This window comes from Dromiciops gliroides, chromosome 1 (assembly GCF_019393635.1).
Source record: "Dromiciops gliroides isolate mDroGli1 chromosome 1, mDroGli1.pri, whole genome shotgun sequence".
NCBI classification, from domain to species: domain Eukaryota; kingdom Metazoa; phylum Chordata; class Mammalia; order Microbiotheria; family Microbiotheriidae; genus Dromiciops; species Dromiciops gliroides.
This window is the reverse complement of record NC_057861.1, coordinates 181,576,685-181,596,912: the sequence shown is the minus strand read 5'-3', so window position 1 is coordinate 181,596,912 and position 20,228 is coordinate 181,576,685. Positions and strand designations below refer to the sequence as shown.

The 20,228-nt window shown below is 35.4% G+C and overlaps 1 protein-coding gene across 1 annotated transcript in view; it reads left to right on the top strand.

Moving 5' to 3' along the window:
• Positions 1-19,848, top strand: part of DEK (DEK proto-oncogene) — a 35,065-nt gene extending 15,217 nt beyond the window's left edge. Inside the window, exons 7-11 of the mRNA XM_043976077.1 lie at positions 2,813-2,995; positions 10,183-10,318; positions 10,817-10,965; positions 17,330-17,398; positions 18,090-19,848. Of these exons, the coding sequence (XP_043832012.1) occupies positions 2,813-2,995; positions 10,183-10,318; positions 10,817-10,965; positions 17,330-17,398; positions 18,090-18,101 (549 nt within the window). The 3' untranslated portion in view covers positions 18,102-19,848. The remainder of the gene's footprint in view (positions 1-2,812; positions 2,996-10,182; positions 10,319-10,816; positions 10,966-17,329; positions 17,399-18,089) is intronic.
• Positions 19,849-20,228: the final 380 nt, after the last annotated feature.

The window sequence follows — 20,228 nt, the reverse complement described above, 5'->3', positions numbered from 1 at the left end:
CCTCCCACTGCTCAGGATTTCTTCCTCGTTCTCCGCCGGGGTGGGACAGCTGAATTCCTCCCTAGGTCCCGCTGATACCCCTGCACTCCACTTCCTTTCCCCCCCCCCGCCCCCCACCAGCCATTCAGCCCTCTCACCTGACCACACTGTCAGTTCTAGAAGATGCTGGTGCTGTAGCTGATTCAGAGGCTCTCAGGCATATTCCTCTGGCGGCCTGCCTAGGGTCTCTGTCGGCATGATCGCAGGGTTGTACTTTACTCATAGCCCAGCATGGCCCTCTGCAATCTATCCACAGCTGGAAAATAATCTCAGCCCATATCTCTGTGTGTTTTTCTGCTCTAGGGGTTCTTCTATTGCTGTTTTGGGGGCAATTACATCAGGAGCTCTGCGTTTGAAGTCTTTCCTCCACCATCTTGGCTCTGCCCAATAAAATAGAATTTAAAGTGAATCAACTGGGTAGAGTAATGAAATCATGATTTTTCTCAAAAATTCTGATATTGGACTCTGACATTTCTAAATTAAATATGTCTTAATTATTAAATTAAAGCAACTAGATTTATGATCTTCGATCAGTTTTAACATTCTCAGAATTTTGTGAATGTTAGCAACATTGACCACAATTCTGCATTTATTAAAAGGACAACCTGGGGGGGGGGGCAGCTAGGTGGCGCAGTAGATAAAGCACCAGCCCTGGATTCAGGAGGACCCGAGTTCAAAGCTGGCCTCAAGACACTTAACACTTACTAGCTGTGTGACCCTGGGCAAATCACTTAACTACCATTGCCTCTCAAAAAATTTAAAAAAAGAAAAAAAAAAAGGACAACCTGGTGATGGTATACGTTTTATGCAAATTATAACTGAAATCCAGAGTGCGTAAAGTGGAGTAAACAAGTGTTAGATGCCCAAACCATAGATGAATTTCTGTTGAGTGGTTTTCAGTTGTGTCCAGCTCTTGACTACCATTTGGAGCTTTCTTGGCAAAGATACTTTAGTGGTTTGTCATTTCCTCCTCCTCATTCATTTTACAGATGAGGAAACTGAGGGGACACACAGGATTAAGTTTCTTGTTCAGGGTTGCACACCTAATAGCATCTAAGATGAATTTCTAGAGCCCCCTAAAATCAGAATTGGTGCTTCTCTTTTTTCCCCCATTCTTTTGATTTTGTTTGACTGATTCTTGATGTTTCATAGAGTCATTAGCTTCTACTTACCCAATTCCTATTTTTAAGGAATTATTTTCTTCAGTTAGCTTTTGTTCCTCCTTTACCATTTGGCCAATTCTACTTTTAAAGGAGTTGTTTTGTTCAGTAGATTTCTCTTCTACCCCCCCCCCCCACACACACACATACACAATTTGGCCAATTGGATTTTTTAAGGAATTGTTTTCCTTTTCCAAGCTGTTGACTCTTTCTTGCATACCTCTATTTCCTCAGTTTTTCTTCTACTTCTCTTGTTTGATTTTTAAAATCCTTTTTGAGCTTTTCCAAGAAGACTTTTGGCTCGTTCCCCTTTAAGGCTTCACATGTAGTCATTTTTACATTGTCCTTTTCTGAGTTTATTTTGATCTTCCCTGTTGCCATAGTAACTTTCTATGGTCAGGTGTTGGGTTTTTTCCATTTTTTGCTCATTTTTTTTAAAGCCCGTTTTGTAACTATTAAAGTTGAGCTCTTCTCCTGGGGCACAGGATGTACTGTCCCAAGCTTCTTGTACTGGGAGCCAGGGACCTGTTCACAGTGAGCTTTTTGTGGTGTGACTTCTGGGACTCATGGCTTGCCCACTGCACTGGCTTGGCCTGGCCTAGTTGTGCTTGTTGTGCCTGGTTCCTAGGCTGGCGATTTACCTTCTCTGCTAGGGCTGGAGACCTCACAGCTGGCTTGCTATGCCACTAGAATACTGAGGTAGGACCAGTGGGCCTCAGTTGCTAATCTGTGCTGTGTCTAAGCACTTCCCTGGACACTGCCCGCGCTGGGCTGTGCTCCCCTTCCACACATGTGAGACAGACCTTTCCTGAAGTCTCCCTGAGTTATCTTGAGCTGGAAAAATGTTTAACTCCATCTTTTTGTGGGTTTTGTCACTCCAGAATATGTTTAGAAGCATGACTTAACATTGCTTTTGAGAGAAATTAGAAAGAACTCAGGCAATTTCCTGGCTTCTCTCTGCCATCTTGGCTCCACCTCAGAATTGGTGCTTTTCAAACAAATCTTTATTTCCATGGCCATCTGAGAATCATATCTCAGTCATATTTGCTTTTGGTGTTCTTGAGTGAGGAAGAAATTAGTTGTCAACGTAATTCTAGCCTGTTATTGGTTGTTATGACTAGGCTCCCTAAATTTAATCACAGTGACAATCTAGCCTTCATTTTTATAAGAGTCAGGCAGGGTGGTGTAATGTAAAGTCTGGGCCAGCATATTGTTAGGATGGTTATTTGGAACACTAATGTGAAGGGTTGATAGTTGAGATAAGGAGGGTTTTTCAGGTCTCCTTGATGGAATAAATTAAAAGTAAAGTTACATCACTTTTAGTGGCATAGTGGATGGAGAATCAGCCTTGGAGCCAAATTCATGTCTTGTCACTGACACATACTGTGTGACCCTGGGCAAATAACTTCTCAGTTCTGTAGGCAACTCTGAAACGGTAAATTGTAGGGAAGGTGCCAGTCTGCACTGGTAGAGGAATCTAGGGAACTACCTATACCAGTGAAATCACAGGTCCAGTGCCAGTAATGTCAGTTATCAAATACAGTGTTTAATACTTTAGAATTGAGATGTCTGTTGTATTTTTCTTTTATCATGACACATCTTATTTTACACAGCCATTGCCAAAATCAAAAAAAACACCAAGCAAAGGTAGTAAAAAGGAACGGAGCAGTTCTGGAATGTCAAGAAAAGCGAAGCGTACCAAATGCCCTGAAATTCTATCAGATGAATCTAGCAGCGAAGATGAAAAAAAAGAAAAGGACTCTTCAGAGGAAGAAGATAAAGAAAGTGAAGAAGAGGTAAAATGCATTTTTATGGTATTTAATTCCTTACTTTGTTCTCTGGAATTAGTTAAAATGCTCTGTTTCAAGTGTACTCTGGAATCAGTTATATGCATATAAACACATACATACACACAGATGTATGTATGTACATCAGAAAACAGAAAATTATGTAAGCAGTTAACAAAAGCATCTCAGCTGTCATGGAACTTTGTGGAGGAGATATATTCTCAGGTTCACCAGAGTACACAATATACTTCTTTATAAATTAAAGCATATTTAAACTTTGGAAAAAGACTTAAGAGGTCATGGAAACTTGTTGGAAAAGTATTAAGATTAGTTTTCCATGAAACTATTTAGAAATCTACCAGGTTACCATATAACCAACTAATGAGGACCTCCTACAGTTAGATTACATATATTAAAATAATTGAATTGATCTGGAATCTTTAAGATCAGAATCTGTCTCTGATTATTTAATACTGGTAGTTTAGGATCAACATCTCTTTAGCTTTCATTGTGACCACTAAGGAAAAACAGTACCCATTAGTAAGCCTAAAAAATGATGAGGGCTATGAGGGGACACACTTGGTGGGAAATAATATTATCAGCTATTGCCACAGGTTGTTTGGCCTTGTAATAGACTAGTAAATCTATGGATAAGGAGTTGGAAGTGAATTATGCTATTCATATCAAACTTTGGACAGCTTGAATCCGTCCCTTAAGATGATATTATACAATATGTACAATATTGTACAATTAACAAGGTCATAATACAAATAATTATACAGTAGTAAGTACCTGTTTTGTACAGGGCACTGTCCTAGGCACTGGAGGGATAAAAAGTTAAGTGATACTGCCCTTGCCTTCTGGATAACTTACGGTGTAGTAGAGGAATAAAACATCAACTCAGATAATTAGTATGCAATAGAACATAAGTGCAGTATTACAAAAATAAAAAGTGCTGTGTAATGTCTGAGAAGAATGGTCTTTGCCAACCAGGAGGATCAGGGAAAGCTTTACAGAGGAAGTGACATTTGAGCTAGTTTTTAAAGGATGGAAAAGAATTCAACAGGTAAAAGGCTGGAAGGGAAGGTACTTTGGTCTTAGGGCACAGCCTGAGTGAAAGAATAGAGATACTGAGAGAGAACTTGTTTGACTGGAGTGCGTGCAAAGGAATGTCATGAGTTAAGGTCAGGAAGGAAGGATGGAGACAATTTATGGAGAGCCTGCAATGCTCTATATAGAAACTGAGACTTTGGAGCTTTCATAGGCTTTCATGTAAAGGAAGAGTATGTTGTTCTGTTCATAAGAAAATTTATTATGACAGTGATGGGAAGGGTCACCTGGAGAAGTGAGAAATGGGGAAAGTCAGGAAGACATGTTTAAAAAGCTGTTAGAATTGTCCATATGGTAATGAGGGACCTATATTAGAGTAGTGATGTAGAGAGGACAGATGCTAGAAAATGTGGCATTAGAGTGTCGAGACTTCTTTAATATTGAGTGTGAGAGGTGAGGGAAAAGTAAGAATCAGAGAAAAGCATCATATGGTATATCAGAGCCCTGTTTATGGAGACAGAAAATCCCAGGTTCAGATTCTGCCTTTTACACTTAACAGCTTGTGTGACCATGGGCAAGTCACTGTCTGAGCCTCAGTTTCTTCTGTAAAATGGGGATATTAATATCTGGACTATATTTCATAGGATTGTTATGAGGCTTAAATGAAATGTTTGTAAAAATAAGCTTTGCAAACCTAATAGGGCTCTATAAATATAAGCTATTTTTACATATAGTAATAGAGAAAATCTCAGTGTTTTAAACCTGAGAAATCAAGTAGTACTGCCGATAAAAGTAATGAAGTCAGAGGAAAGAGCTGTTTAGGGGGAAAGATTGGGTATAATTGGATGTATTGAGTTTGAGGTACTGACAATGCATCCAGGTGAAGATGTCCTGAAATTTTTTATAACTTGAAGGAAACACCATCTCTTTCTCTCCCCCCCCCCCCCCCCCCAGGAGTTCTCCCCACACCCTTTCTCTACCTTTTTGGAGTGAGATTGGAGCATTCTCATTTTATAGGCCATTAGAGTTGCCATCAAGTGAGAGTTGTTTCTGGCTTCTAAAGCCCGTGATTCCCATTTTTTATGAATCATGGAAAAGTTACGGACCATTAAAACTTTGTTGGAAGGTAAAATTGGAAAGTCACTATTATATATGCTTAGATAATTTAACCTGCTTAAGGTCTTTAATTTTTTTTTTCATGAATTTCTATTTTGCACATTGCTTGTTCTTGCTATTTTCTTCAAGCTAAACGGCCCTTTAATAGATTTTCATTTTAATGTGATTTTTCTGACACCCACTCTGGGTTTCTAAAACAAAGTATTTTTAAAAGTAGCCTATCGAAAGCTAATTTATATTTTATTCATCTGTTCACCCAGTACAACCTTTCTGCGGTGAGGACAGGAATCTGGCTCTGTGACAGGCGTCTTTTTTGGAGACCCTCCTTCAAGAGCCCTGCTGCCTATAAAAGATAGGTAAGCTCCCCTGATTTTTTTTTTTTGATTATTTTTTTTTGGCCTTCCTTCAAAAAGTAATAGTGTGTTCCTCTGGTTCTGTTCCTTCAAGGTTATCAGACAGATGGAATGTATATCTGTATGTATATATATTTTTTTGTGTGTGTGTGTGTGTGTGTGTGTGTGTGTGTGTGTGTGTGTGTGTGTACACACACACACATATATATATATATAAATTTTTTTTCCTAACAATTTGGTGGCTGGTCTTGAATGTTGGACTGTGGAATCTTGCCTATGCAGTCCAATCTGTCCGCCTATGGCACACCAAAAAATCTCTAATTTTTGAGAGAAGCTAGTTCAAGCTATTGGCAGCATTTTTTTTTTTTTTAGAACAAGCCAACAATTTTTAAATGCAGGTCTATGATGAAAATTACACATTTTTTTCTTACTGTTTTATCTATTTTTGTTGATGAACTTAACTAGCAAACATCTTCAGACTCCATTATATATTTGTTTAAAAGTTAAAGGTATTCTGAACAAGTTTTTCCTGACATTTTTTTCTTTGGGTTATTAGAGCCAATTTAGTTTAAGATGACAAGCATCTAGAATAAGCAGCCAGTTTTTCATTTTTAATTTAGTATTCCAGCTTCATTCAACGAATACTCTTTATTTAATGACTGTGTGGACAGCATTGTGAGGATCAGAAGCAATTAAATATAAGAGACGGTATGTGCTACATGTGTGGTGCAAGGAAAGTTTTGGGGGGGGGGAGAAAACACTTCCCTGGGATGATCAAGAAAGGCTTTGTGGAAGAAGTAGTCTTTAAGATGAACCTTGCTTTCATATGGAAGAGGACTACTAGTAGAAGGAATAGCATTAAGCAAAGGCACCAACAGAAAAGTACAAGATGTATTTTGGGAATGAGCCAGCTTTGCTGTGTAGTATTTAGGTATAAGAATAATAGGAGAAAGTCTGGAAAGGCACATTTGGGCCAGATAGTAAAGGGGCTTGGATGTCAAATGAGAGAGAAGCAAATTAAAGTACTTGAATTAGAAGTCAGAAGGCATTACATATATTTTTGAGTCCCGATTACTTTTGATATCTTGTATAAATTGTGTATCAGGTTTTCTTTTGATAAAAGCTCCAGAACATGTTATTAAAGCTAAATAAACATTTCTGAGATAATTTTTTTCAAATAGACACTATAAATTCCAGTTATAGAATAAATGCTTAAATTTAATCTAACTTAAATTTGTTCATCATTATATGAATGAGGACTAGATCTTTGAACACTTAAATTGTACATATTGCTTGACACCTGCCTAGTTTAATTATTCCTAAATTTATTTTTTGTTTGTTTAATATGAGAACTTAATATCTATTCTTATGTTTTTAATATATTTAAGTGTAGATGTACCATTGGATACATTAGGATTTGTATATCTGACTGTGATTTAACCCTAAGTACATTCAAGCATTTTGCTAAACATTATTTACCCCTGGTAAAGGAATACTCAGTTTAGCAGATGATGAAGTATTTAATTGGAAAAATCATATATGAAGAGTGTGTTATAAATATATTACAAAAATTCCTTTTGGGGGCAGCTAGGTGGCGCAGTGGATAAAGCACCAGCCCTGGATTCAGGAGTACCTGAGTTCAAATTCGACCTGGACACTTGACACTTACTAGCTGTGTGACCCAGGGCAAGTCATTTGACCCCCATTACCCCGCCCCCCCCCCAAAATTCCTTTTGTAAAATAAAATGCAATATAATATCTTCATGTTTTATAGCCATTCTCAAGAATCTAAATTGCAAAAGTCAGCAGTAAACATCAACAAGCTGTGTTCTAATTCAAGTTAATTTTCAGTAGTACAAAGGCCATACTTACACATTGCTTTAAAGAGTTCCTTTGAAGAGGAGTTAGTTGGTATGGAACACACTCATTCCTTGTAGGATATATAGGTAGTGGGAACCTTAAAGATCTAGTCCAGTTCCCCATAAAAGGCAGGTTGATGGTGTGCTAGATAGAGCTCTGGTTCTGTCAGGAAGAACTGGGTTCAAATGTGGCCTAAGATACTTGCTAGCTCTGTGTGTCAGGGCAAATTGTTTAACCTCTGTCTGCCTCAGTTTGCAGGCAATAATAGCACCTACTTCCATGGGTTATTGTGATGATTAAATAAGAGAGTCTTTGTAAAGCACTTCACACAGTGCCTGGTATATATTAGGTGTTTGATAGATGTTTATTTCCTTCTATATTGAATAGATTAGGAAAAAGGAAACTAGTACCTAAAAAGGATAAAGTGACTTGTTCATAGTCACACAGGTCATAAGTAGTAGAGTCAGAATTTGCACTCAGAAGCTCTGACTGTGAATCGTGTTATTTTCTACACTACACTGCCTTGTAGGGCTGTTTTTAAAATTTCCCTTTCTTCTGCTTCTCTTGAAATGCTGCCTTTCTCCTTTACCTCATGCCACTTGCCAATATATATACTAAGTACTCTGAAGCTCCCCACAATAACATATTCTCATAAACAATCTATGCTCAAATTAAAACTGCTTCAAAGTTTTGTGTTTCATAATTATGTTACCTTTTTCTCCTTTGTCCCTAGTCAGAACTCCTATTTTGACCCCAGACAGGGAGGGGTTAGGAAGACAAATGAACTTAAATTAATTCATGATGAAGTATTCATGATTTTTAACCCTTAAGGATATTAGCTTTTTTTTTCTTTCAAGTCATTTCTAGCCTAACTAAATCTCTTAATAATTAGAATTGAAGTGGTGAGGGTTTTGTTTTTGTTTTTGTTTTTTTAAAGCCTGTCCTTGGTCATATATACCATTTATGTGTAGTGGTATATTCTACTTTTTCAAAAGCTTTTGCTAACAAAGCAAGATAAAACTGTTCAAAACCATATTTTAAAGGTTTAAAAGCCCTATGCTATTGTCTATCAATAAATTGTTGCATTTTAGTAAATTCTTCCACACTAACATCATTCCCACCTTAGCTGCTATCATATCAATAAAGGAAATATTGGCCCATCTCTGTTTTTGTGTAAATTCATACTTACTTTGGAAAAACTGATTTTTATAATGTCCATCTGTATTTCTCTAGTCAGTATTGTAGTCTAATAGAAATTAATTGTCCTTCAAAATTCCTTATAAAGACCATGGTTTTATTTAGTGTTGTCAGGTTTATGGAGATTAATTTTCCTAATAACAACCATCTATACCCAATATACCTTTCACTGATGTGAAATCTATAGAGTTAAAAGTTGTGAATATTTAGACTACCTATTAGGCTACACTTAGTTCTCCTTTGATTAGTACTTAAGAATTTGTGAGACAACATATTTTATGACATTTCAGGATAAACTTCAGAGCTTGACATTTTCTTGTATTCCATTCAGTATTATACACAGGTATTGGGTACATACTAAATATTAATACTTAATTCTGAAAATACAGACTGGAAAATCATGAAGATAAAATATATCCCTAGTGAAATCTCACTTGAAAATGCTCATCCAGCAATTTCAGCCTTCCAGAAAGTAATCAAGAAGCAGGAACTAGGCCAAAAAAGAAAGGCTTATTGGAACCAAATAAATGATGAACCATCTATGTACTAATGTACTTGTACTTTATTCACAGAACAGTGACAGCCACTTATTCATAATTTTTTTAGACACAAGTGTATCAAGCTTGATTGTCTTGATTTCTACCCCATAGCAACTGGGAGAAGGGGAGGACCTCATAGAGACAGGCAGACTTAGCATATAGGCCATGACCACAAATAATAATGGAAGAGAAAGAAAAATATTCAAGCATATGTATAAAAGCATACAAACCTGGAGCTATTTAGTGTTATACAGCCTGACATATAAAGGCAGATAAGAATGATAATTGATGTCCATAGTGATGACATGCTAGGTCAACAAAAGTAACTATTCATTATACTCTAAGGGAGTATGAGATTAATCTTATAAAGGTGTCTAACAATTAGGAAAAGGTTGACCTTTGAAGAGTAAATTTGAAGTTTCCTAGAAAATTAATTTTGTTAGAACTTTGTACCTATATTGTGTCAAAATTTGTCTCTGTCTCTTCTTTTGGTTCAGCCTTTTATGTGGAATGCCAGTTTCTTATGTCAGATAAATGAAGTGCTGTTGAATTTACCTTAATTTTCTCATAAGTTAGACCGTTTACTTAATAAACCCAGACACAGAAAATGATTCCTTGTCCACTTTATTCCAGATTCTCATTGTTTCTAGTTTCTAGTCTACATATGAACTATTAGTGGATATTCTCTTGGAATAGAGGTGAGGGTTTGGGGGATAAGGGAACATAAAAAAATTTGTCAAATTGTGGCAAAGGTTACAGATACCTTACCAGGTCTGTGCTGCAGAGGAATGAATTTTTTTTTTTTTTGGCGGGGCAGTGAGGGTTAAGTGACTTGCCCAGGATCACACAGCTAGTAACTATCAAGTGTCTGAGGCCGGATTTGAGCTCAGGTCCTCCTGAACCCAGGGCCAGTACTTTATCCACTGAGCTATCTAGCTGCCCCCAGAATGAATAATTATTAAACATTACTTTGTGTTTTATTGAAAGGTCACTGGTTACAATTTTAGATTTTTTTAATTGCTAGGTAGAGGAATACAAGTTGTGAATTTAATCTATGCATGTCTCTTTATTCCTCCAATAGCCTCCTAAAAAGACATCTAAAAAAGAAAAACCTAAACAAAAAACTCCTTCTAAAAACAAAAAATCTGTAAAAAGTGCCAATGTCAAGAAGGCGGATAGCAGTACCACTAAGAAAAATCAAAATAATTCCAAAAAAGGTAAAAAAAAAAAACATCCAATTTTTTTATGTTATATTACACAGCAGTGATGATTTTAATTTAAAATTAACTTAATGTTTATTCTGGAGGAATGTTTGACAAAATATAGAAAGATGTTGTTACATGTCACTAATATCCCTCCCTATTTCTTCTCTTCTATGTGTTAAGTTTACCAAGAGAAAGTAGAATAGATGCTTACAGAGGAAATTGCAATCTAGAAAATAAATTGAAGTGTGTTTTGATGGACCTTTAAGAATACTGAAAAGTCGCATTTGATAATTTTGTAACTATTAAAGATTTTTTTAAACAACAACTTTAAATGATTTTAAGAAAATATTTCACTTTGGGTGTTTTATGGTAATTAGTAAAGTTTGATAGTTATATGTATGCAAATAGTGCAAGCCCAATACTTATTTATGGATTATCTTCTGAAAAATAATTGCCTTTCTAGAAAAGATAATCTTTTGAGTTCTATAACAAAATGTTTTCTAAATTTAGAAAGTGAATCTGAAGATAGTTCAGATGATGAGCCTTTAATTAAAAAGCTGAAGAAACCTCCTACAGATGAAGAACTAAAAGAGACTGTAAAGAAACTTCTGGCCAATGCCAACTTAGAAGAAGTCACAATGAAACAGATTTGCAAAGAGGTAAGCATACATATTTTAAAATATTTGCTGTTGATAAATTTATTAAAGTTCTTTTTTTCTTTAATAAATTACTTTCAGACTCTTATGCCATTTGGAACAATTATAGAAAAGAAATCTTAAGCACAGATGAATTTTTGCATAATTTTTTTATATATTCCTTCATTTTTAACATTCAGTTTTTAAAATTTAAAAATTTTGAATTCCAAATTCTCACCCTTCCCCAATTGAGAGGGCAAGCAATGTAATACCCTATTATGAAAGTGAAATCATGCCAAACATTTCCATGTTAGGTATGTTGTCCCCTTCCCCCCAAAAAGGCAAGAAAAATAAAGAAGATGGAAAAGACTATGCTTCAAACTGCACCAAGAGTTTGCATCAGTTCTTTCACTGTAGGTGGATAGCTTTTTTTCATCATTAGTCTTTTGGTATTGTTTTTGATTATTGTATTGATTAGAGTAGCTAAATCTTCCGTAGTTGGTCATCATTACAATATTGCTGTTACTGGGTACAATGTTCTCCTGATTCTCTGCATTTCATTTTGTGTCAGTCCATTTAAGTTTTCCCAAGTTTTTCTGAAATCGTCCTGCATGTCATTTCTCATAGCACAATAGTATTCCATCACAACCATATACCACAATTTGTTCATCCATTCCCTAATTGATGGGCATCACCTCAGTTTCCAATTTTTTGCCACCACAAAAAGAGCTGCTATAACTATTTTTGTGCGTGTGGGTCCTTTTCCCTTTTCTTTCATCTTTTTGGGATATAGACCTAATAGTGGTATTGCTGGGTCAAAGGTTTTGCACAATTTTATAACCCTTTGGGCAGTTAAAAATTGTTCTACAGGATGATTAGACAAGTTCACAACTCCACCAGTCCACCAGTAATGTGTTAATGTCCTTGCTTTGCCATATCCCTTCCAGGATTTGTCATTTTACTTTTTTGTCATATTAACCAGTCTTTATAGGTAAGGTGGTGGTACCTCAGAGTTTTAACTTGTATTTCTCTAATCAGTAATCATTTAAAGCATTGTGATTGTTGATAGCTTTGATTTCTTCTTCTGAAAACTGTTCATATCCTTCGGCCATTTATCAATTGAAGAATGACTTATTTTTGTAAATTTGGCTCAGTTCCCTATATGTTTGAGAAATTAGGCCTTTATCAGAGAAACCTGCTAAAAAAGTTTTTTTTTTTCCAGTTTCCTATTTTCCTTCTGATTTTGGCTATATTGGCTTTCTGCAAAAACTTTAATTTCATGTAATCAAAATTATCCATTTTACTGCCTGTCATCATCTCTGTCTCTTGTTTGGTCATAAACTCTTCCCTTATCCATAGATCTGATAGATAAATATTTTCATGCTCCCCTAATTTGCTCACGATGTCACTCTTTACATAGAAATCACATACCTATTTTGACTTGTTCTTGGTAATACTGTGTGAGATGTTGGTCTATGCACAATTTCTGCCAAGTCTGCTTTCCAGTTTTCCTAGTAATTTTTGTCACATAAGTGAGTTCTTACCCCCAAAGCACTAAATTGTATTTACTACTGTATATTGTATACCTAACCACAATCCACCACTCTTTCTTAGCAATATCAGGGACATTTTATATAATTAAACAATTTACCGTATAAATTGTTTTACCATAGAAAATTTGTACTTGTACTGATTAAATAAAGCTGCCTCCCTGTGTTATGGGGAAAAACTCAGTTTCAGGCTGGTAGTATAATATGGCATCAAACTTATTATCTAGTACATAGTAAGTAGCTATGCTATGATTTTTGAAGAACTATACAAATGTCTTGCATTTGAAGTTGTATAGAATCTTAATGTTAGAAAATATTCTAGAGGTCATCTAGCCCAGCTTTTTCCCCAGTCAGAGTATGCCTTATAAAACAAATTGCATTAAAGTCCTCTTGTTTCTTGTAAATTTCTGTTGACAAGGAGAGCACTACTTTCAGAGAGCATTTTGTGGCATGTTTGGAAAAAAAAAAATCTACCTTTCCTATTGCTCCCATTTACTCTGGTTCTGTCCTCTGGAGCTGAAGAAAATAAATCTAATCACTGTACTTACCAACTAACCATCCAATACTCAAACCATAATTATACTCTCCCAACTCCAGAAGTATTATCTTCTCTAGGCTAAACATTACTCCAGTCCTTAATTGAATTTCATTTAACATGACACAGTTCATCAAATTTCATCTTTATATATTGCTCAGAATAATTGAATGTAGTACTCTAAATGTGACCTGCCCTGCACAATATATAAGGGGACTATTCTAGATGCTTGGATTAACACACATTAAAAATTTGTTAGGTCTTTTAGCTAGGTATATCACAGTGCTGGCTATTATTGAACTTGCAGTCAGCTAAAATATCCAGGTCTTTTGAACCTTTTAGAAAGCAGGATTACATGTCAATTTGTCAGTTCCTTCCTTTGTAGGATCATTTTGAATCTTAAATCCGTCATAATTTCTAATTGATAGCTTTCATAGCTATGCCATCCACATGTTTGATAAACATGTGTTTTATATATGTCTGTGTATGCATATATGTGTGTGTATATATACACACATATAATCTGTTAAAGTTTAAAACTGCATTGAAAATTTTGGGACTGTAGAGAGTAAAGAGGTATGTATGTATGTATCTTAATCATTGTTGAAAATGTTGACTAGGCTGTAGCAGGCAGGAAACTCTTTTCAGTTGACCTCTCACCAGTGCTTTGAAGCATAGGGAATTTTTTTGTTTGTTTTTTTGCTGGCTGTGATGACACATGCCAGTAATCCTTGCTGTGTGAGATCCCTTGAATTCTGGAGATCTGAGCTGTAGTAGACTGAAGCTAATCCAGTATTTGCACTAAGTCTAGTCAGTCAGTAAACAATTATTAAGCAGATGCTATGTGCCAGGCATTGTGCTAACCACTGGGGATACAAAAAGAGACAAAAGACAGACTCTCCCCTCAAGGAGTTCACAGTTTAATGGACAGGACCAATATAGTATGGCTCTAGGAATAAGAAGTCACCAGGCTGCCAGAGGAGGAGCAAGAGGGCCCAGTTTGGAAATGGAACAGTGGGATTGGACCCATGAAGGGCTACTAACACTCCCTTCTGGGCAAGATTTGAAGACCTAGAATCAAAAGAAGAAAGAAAAGGGCAGTTTTTTTAGCCAGTACAGTCATCTGAGCTTTAGTCTTAAAAACTAATATGGATTCATGCTACTCTCTGTATTCATTCTTGGTAATTTGTCCATCCTTTCATCCTTTACACATTTGCTTTTAACATCTAAGTTCATAAGAGAATTTTATCTGGTTACATTGGTCTATTTAGATATCTTAGAATTTTGTTTTAGAGCCTTCCATCACTTAGCATAATGCCTTCTAAGTTGCTTATCTATGGACTCATAGTACTCTTTTCCTCAAAAGTTCACGAAATAAACTTTTTTTTTTGGTGGGGCAGTGGGGGTTAAGTGACTTGCCCAGGGTCACACAGCTAGTAAGTGTCAAGTGTCTGAGGCCAGATTTGAACTCAGGTCCTCCTGAATCCAGGGCCAGTGCTTTATCCACTGTGCTATCTAGCCGCCCCCTCGAAATAAACTTTTAAAAAGTCTATGGTGCTTGTCTATGTCGTGTTCTGTTCTTTCTGTATTACCATCTCATAGGGTCACTTTTTTCTAAGGTTCCCACAACTTTCACTCCTACAATCTGTTCATCAAATCAAAATTATTCTAAAATAACAGCTCTGCCTTCATTGTTTCATCACTTGAGGCAAGATTATCAGCAAGTCGATTTGTTGGATTCTCTTCTTTTTGCATAATTGGGCTTGTGAGAGGTTTGGCTTGTTGAAGAACCCATCCTTTGCCTGTTGTATATTGTCTCTATTTGTCTCTGTTTTTATTTTCTGATAAAGGGAAGGATTGTCCATATATTCTCCAGCTGGCCACATAGTCTGATATAATATCATTTGTGGTTTTGTGTTTTTCTTTTCAGCCTCATCCACGTTTTTCACAACATTTGTGCTCTCAGGTTCTATGTAAGGTTTCCTATGTTTGCTCTTTTTCTACTCCCCACCCCAAACCCTATAGTTAGTTACATTGGCTTGCTTAGGCTTGCCCATTTACTTAACATCTCCCATCTCCTGAAATGATGTCCCTCACTTTTACTCTGCCCCCAAGTTTCCTTCTAGAATTAGCTTACATCCTGCCTACTGCAGGAGTCTGATGCTGTATCTCCCTTCAGGCTAAGATTATTTCAGTTACACTGTTTTGTACAGTACCTGGTACACAGGCATCACATAGTAACAGAGAACAAGCCTGATTGTGTATGGCACAGATATTGGTCACACATAGTGAAAGTTTAATAAATACTCATCATTCAACTCAGAAAAGGATGAGTCTTTCCTAGTGGCAGGTTATAGACAGATTTAGAACTGGAAAGAACATTCAAAATCATCTGATAGATAATGTACAATAAATAATCTTCCTGTGTCATCAGGAAAAGGTTGTATTCAACATATACTCTTCAAAGAAGTATTTATTTTAGGCTTTGAAGGGAAGTAGATAATCAAATCTAAATTCTTCATTTTACAAGTCCAGAAATAGGTGGTAATTAGTGGCAGAGCTAGAAAGAGGCCCCACTTCTCCTGACACTGAGGTCACAGTTCTATACAATACAGCATTGTCAGTTTCTTGTTTTTGCAGGCTTGTAATCTGTTTTATGAGTGGCTAAGGTGGTGGAGTAAATAGAGTGCTTAGGCCCAGAGTTAGGAAAACTTCAGTTTAAATTTTAGCCTCTGACACTTAATGGCTGTGTGACCCTGGGAAAGTCACTTTAACCCTATTTGTTTCAGTTTCCTCATCTTGAAATGAGCTGGAGAAGGAGATTGGCAAACCACTCCAGTATCTTTGCCAAGAAACCTCAAATATGATCACAAAGAGTTAGTTAGACATGACTGAATAACAACAAAATCTATTTTAGAAAGATTTCCATTTAAAGTAATGAAAACTGTTATGCTTCAAGGGTAAACTCCTGTTTTCTAATAAATTCTCTTGCAGAAAATACCTTTTATTGCTTGGCAGTGCTAGCTATCCTGTATTAAAGTGTTGTTTTAAATTGGATCTCAGATCCAGACTTTAGTATTTTTATTATTGTCGTTATCATTGTTGTTCAGTTGTTTTGGTTGTGACTGACCCTTTGTGACTCCATTTGGGTTTTCTTGTGAAAGATACTGGAGTGGTTTGTCATTCCCCTCTCCAGCTCATTTTATGGATGAGGAAACTGGGGCAAACAGGGTTGTGTGACTTGCCAGGGTCACAGAGCTAATAAGTGTCTGAGGTCAGATTTGAACTCAGGCCTTCCTGACTTGTACTCCCAGCACTTTATTCACTGCAGCACCTGACTGCCCAATTTTAATATTGCCTTATATCATGTAAAATTCTAATTCTTTGGCTAACCAGAACCCCTAAGAGTGTGGTCCAATATGGGCCCACATTATATTCTAGACAATAAATTATAAATATGGTGAGAATGATGTATTTTTGGGTTTATCTTTCATCAAGAAAAATAAACATAATAATTAAAATTTTTTTCATTTATTATTATTTATTATTATTTTTTTCATTTTTTCATTTATTAAGCACCTACTATGTGCCAAGCTCTGGGGATACAAATACACTGTATAAAACAGTCCCTACTCATAAGGAATTTAAATTCCAGTGAGAGAGACAACAAGCACGTAATTAAATACTGAATAAACATAGAGAAAAGAAATACAAATTAATTAACTACAGGCAATTTTGGAAGTAAAGACACTGGCATTGGTAGGATAAACATAATTCTTACTGACAAAATACATCCTGTAATTTTTTTTTTATTGAGGCAATTGGGGTTAAGTGACTTGCCCAGGGTCACACAGCTCGTAAGTGTTAAGTGTCTGAGGCCGGATTTGAACTCAGGTATTCTTGACTCCAGGGCCGGTGCTCTATCCACTGTGCCACCTAGCTACCTTCATCCTGTAAATTTTTAAAAAGAATTCTATTTGTGACATAGTAGAAAAAGAAGGCATTTTTTTATAAGAGGAAATAAGATAGTGATAACAATCTGAAATACCTAATCTACATGGTAAAACTAGGTCACACACAGTTAAATATTAATTTAAATGAAAAATCATAATTTTCATAGAATTATAAATTTATTATGCTAAAAGAGAGGAAATGTATACTGTTAAAGTTTCTGAATTTTTACCATGCATTTATCAATACTTATATCTGGTGATTTACTAATCTCTCTTATGTGAAAGTCCAGAATATATACATATTTTGATGATACAGTCTTTTATTCTTCTTCCTGTGTTGCTTTCTATAGGTATATGAAAACTATCCTGCTTATGATTTGTCTGAAAGAAAAGATTTCATTAAAAAGACTGTTAAAGAGGTAAATATTTTCATTTTTGCCAAGTCTGATTGCATATTATATAAGTACAATATTAAGCTTGCCTTAATTCTTCTCAGAGTACTTTTTCATACTTTCCTATTTCATCCTCATTAATCCTGTGAGTTGAGCAAGCTGTTAACATCACCATTTGACAAATGAGGGCACTGAGAGGTACAGAAAGCTTGTGACAACTAGAATTACATCTCAGAGGACCTCTTGGCCAATACTCCTATTGTCATTCCACACATTTGCTATTATTCTCTTGTACTATATCCTTATGGGTTTTTTTTCCTTCAAATAAGTAGAAGAATATTGGGTATAGAAAGAAAGAATCCTTGAATATGTAAGAAAATGGCTTATTTATGCTGCTATTAAGAGTTCTCCTTGCTATTGTAGTATATGTCTTTTACCAAAGTGAGTCTTACCTAGTTTCTTAGAAAATACTGCTTTCCTTCTGGCAACATGTTATACATTTTTCTCTTCTCTTTATCCCTAAAACATACACACAATAATCAGTCTCTCGCTCTCTCTCCCCTTCTCCCTCTACCCCACCCCCCACACATTCTCTCTCACACACACACATACATGCACACACACGTGTGTTAGGAGATCCAAAAAGAAAGTTAACACAACATGCTCAGAATATTAAGTTCTGTCTATAGGAATCTGATATGTTTCTTTTTCGTTGCAGTTAATTTCATGAGACAGAGATAATTTATAAAGGCTGCTGATTTGGATTGTTCCCATGAATTCAAAGATCTGATAAACACCAGCAAAAAGAATGTATTTCCTTTTCTAAATCTTTGTTGGTTAAGCCTTGTGTTAAGCAGAATTGACTGCTGACTTTGTGTCATAAGTGTTATGTAAAAATTTGTTTGAGTTCACCCTTTTAAATTGCATTTCTATACAGTTTTATTAGTTAAGATTTTTGCATGGCAATGAATGTTCCCTGCTTTTTTTATAGTTGTGTATTTTGTACATTTTGGATTTCTTTATATAAGGGTAATGGACTCTTGGACTGTTGTAGCTTTTAGTGTGCTTAATATTAGTAGCTTGCTAATGAAATACTTTTAATAATCAAGTAGAAGAAAAGTTGTAACTATTTGCATCTTATATATGCAGAGTTTGGGTTATTGCAGTATTTGGTATAGAAAATATTTTGAATACACATTCTGACTAATCTAAAACTTAGGGTAGTGTGTTCATTATATTCAGGATATACAGTATACATGCTATAAATATTTGGGTGACTAAATCTAAACTATCTCTTACATATGTACTGCAAATTAGCATGAGAAAACAATTGGCATAGATGTTATTTTTGTACTTTTAAAAAACAGATTTGTTGTATATAAGGTTTTCATATTTCTTTGTGCAAATCAATTTTTAAATCTATGTATCTTTAGAATTATAACATGAAGTGTCAGTGTTTTTGCCAGAAGGCTTTGATGGAGCAGTGGAAATGGAAGCTATGAAGATTATGCTGAAGGAGTAGTTAGTTTACTCATTCTTTTCCACTTAGTCTTGTTTTGCTTAGGAAGTATAATCTGCCTGTAGCTAGCTTTACAATATGACTGAAAATGCATTTTATATTTCAAGGATTAAACTTTAGCACATATATGAATTGAAACTGCTTCAGAAACTTTGGAGAAAGGCTCAGATGAGTATAACCACCTCCAGCTCTTAATAAACTTGAACTCAGTTCCATTTAACTGATTTTTGCCCACGTAAAATATATAGCTATTCACAGGAAACACACTACTTTTGTAGTAATGATGTAAAAGTAAAACAAATGCCAAATGAAGATAATGTGGTTACATAGTGTTCATCAGCAGCAGAACCCTGGGACTATAAGTATTGCTCAAAGAAGCCAATAGTACATTTATTTTTCACACTAATGGATAGTTATGTCACATCAAGGCTGTTGGATTATAAAGTTGTTGGCCAATCAAGATATTAGTTGATCTCAACAGAAGGAATAATTTCTCCTGCATGTGATTCTTCATGAGACTAAAATAAAACATTTTATTTTATATTTTATATAGACCATAGCTTAAATCATTTTGCCAGATGAACTTGTATCTAATTCTGAAACAATTTTGATTTGTTAAAGGGAAACATTTGGCCTTTGTAGCATTTGAATAAGAAGCATTTCATTGTCTTTGCATCAAGGGACAATGTAAATTACTGAAATGTTGAGTTTAATGGTGTTTTCCATGTGGCATACCAGCACTTGTGTTTCCTTTTAATAGGAAGTTATACTTTTTCCTTGGATAAAAATTATTAGAACCTTAGGGTATGCTTATTAATTCAGATAAGTGGAATAAGCTACTTTAAACTAACCTTAAAGCAGATCCCCAAATTGGCTTCAGATTTTAAAATAAAATTTAATTTTTTTTCCTGTGAAACTTGTCAGTGAAAAAAATTAAAATTGTGAGTACTGAATGTTACATTTGGTCTTTTGCATTTGATTTTTATACCTTGTTTCTTGGTATCTTTTGGGCAAGTAATTGTAGGGATTGTACTGAATAAAACTTATTCCTCTGTGTTTTTAGTAAATATAAAAACTTCAGCCTTTTATAAAAAACCTCTCATCAAAACTCTCAATCACTTGACATTTTTCCTACTTTTAGGAAAACGTTGCAATGCTATTTTAACCCTTAGAAACTAATGTTCTACAACAAAGCTAATTTTCAAGGATCATTATGGATTTAACTCAGTCTCATCCTTCAGTATCTATAATGATACTGTTTAAAGTAATGGCCCAGAGATTAAGTTATTTTGTATATTGTATTTAGGTAACATTTTAGGAACACTTTTTAATAATTTG